Below are 1,316 nucleotides of genomic sequence, written 5' to 3'. Positions count from 1 at the left end.
TCTTTGTTACTTTCTCTTTCTTCTTCTTCTTCTTCTTCTCTCCTTCTTCTCCTTCTTTTATTTATTTTATAATATTCTATGGTTTTTTGTGCTGGGGAAGAGCAGGACTGTTGTGAGGATATGTGGGATATATTTTAAATAATCCCATAATTGGTATGGCGGCGTTGCAGTTGTGCAATCTAGTTTTAGCTCTCTTGAGGTTGAGGAGATGTGAAATGGCTCTCAAATCTTTCAAAACTCAATACTAAGACAGCAAGGAAGAGGATGATGATGATGATGAGGTGCCAAGATTGTGGGAACCAAGCGAAGAAGGATTGTGTGTACATGAGGTGCAGGACTTGCTGCAAGAATAAAGGGTTTCAGTGTGAAACGCACGTGAAGAGCACATGGGTTCCTTTGTATAGGAGGCGCCAGAGGCAGCTACATCAGCAACATCAGCAACAGCTTGCATCTGTTCTTCCACAGCACCTTCAAGGACATCATAACCCTAAAAAAAGGCTCAGGCAAATCCCCTCTTCAGGTTTACTTTTTCCCACACACCAAATCATTCGCTTCTGCTTAATGTGATTTTATGGGAACCCTAAACTTTCCTTTATCTACTCACTCTAATGTTAGAATCTAATTCTAACAAACACATGATCTATACCACCTTTTTTTTTTCTTCTTCTTTTACAATATTCATTTTGTTGGGGTTTTATATATATATATATATAAATATATATATATATATATATATATATATGTGCAGGGTCAAAAGATCAGGGAAATCTTCCAGCTGAAGTGCACACCATGGCGGCATTCTGCTGCATTAGAGTGAGTTCAATGGGGGATGAAGTTGATGAATATGCATATCAGACAAGTGTGAAGATTGGAGGGCATTTATTTAGAGGAATTCTGTACGATCAAGGCCCTGAGAGTCGTGACAATCCAGGTGAAGGCTCTTCTCTTGCACTTGAGCAGCCAAATCTTGGCAATGCTGCTGCCCTAGCCCCTTCAGCTTCAACTTCAGCTAACGCACAACCATTGATTCTTCCTTCTCCATCTCCTCTCTTTCACTTTAATGCTTTCATGCCCGGTACGCAATTTCTTCCACGCCCAAAATCTTAGATCAAAGAGAAAACTGTAAGGAAATACTGTAGATAGCTCTTCCTTTTCTAGCTAGCTACCCAATAATTATCATGATTTTGAGAAACAAATTAAGTGGAGGAGGGGGATGAAATATAGTCATTCATGATCCCCTTAATTAATTCCCTCCTCGATCTCTTGTTCTATATATAGAAATAAATAGAAAGGAAAGCAAGGGAGCTTAATCTTGA

General features: G+C 39.2%; 1 protein-coding gene across 1 annotated transcript; it reads left to right on the top strand.

Annotated features, from left to right (window-relative positions):
- SRS3 (SHI-related sequence3) lies at window positions 1–1,316 on the top strand. Its single transcript, XM_059592455.2, has 2 exons — window positions 1–520; window positions 749–1,316. Exons 1-2 carry the CDS (start codon window positions 265–267, stop codon window positions 1,105–1,107), a joined length of 615 nt encoding a protein of 204 aa, XP_059448438.2. The 5' UTR covers window positions 1–264; the 3' UTR covers window positions 1,108–1,316.

The sequence above is a fragment of the Corylus avellana genome, chromosome 2 (assembly GCF_965113065.1).
Source record: "Corylus avellana chromosome 2, dhCorAvel1.hap1.2, whole genome shotgun sequence".
Taxonomy (NCBI): Eukaryota; Viridiplantae; Streptophyta; class Magnoliopsida; order Fagales; family Betulaceae; genus Corylus; species Corylus avellana.
Note: the sequence above shows the minus strand (reverse complement) of the source record. Positions and strands in the feature narration are given on the sequence as shown.

Bases quoted from the DNA above. Each gene is read 5' to 3' on its own strand.
- SRS3 (XM_059592455.2), top strand. From the start codon at position 265: ATGATGATGATGATGAGGTGCCAAGATTGTGGGAACCAAGCGAAGAAG. The intron at 521-748 runs GTTTACTTTTTC...ATATATGTGCAG, and splicing joins CAGGCAAATCCCCTCTTCAG to GGTCAAAAGATCAGGGAAAT.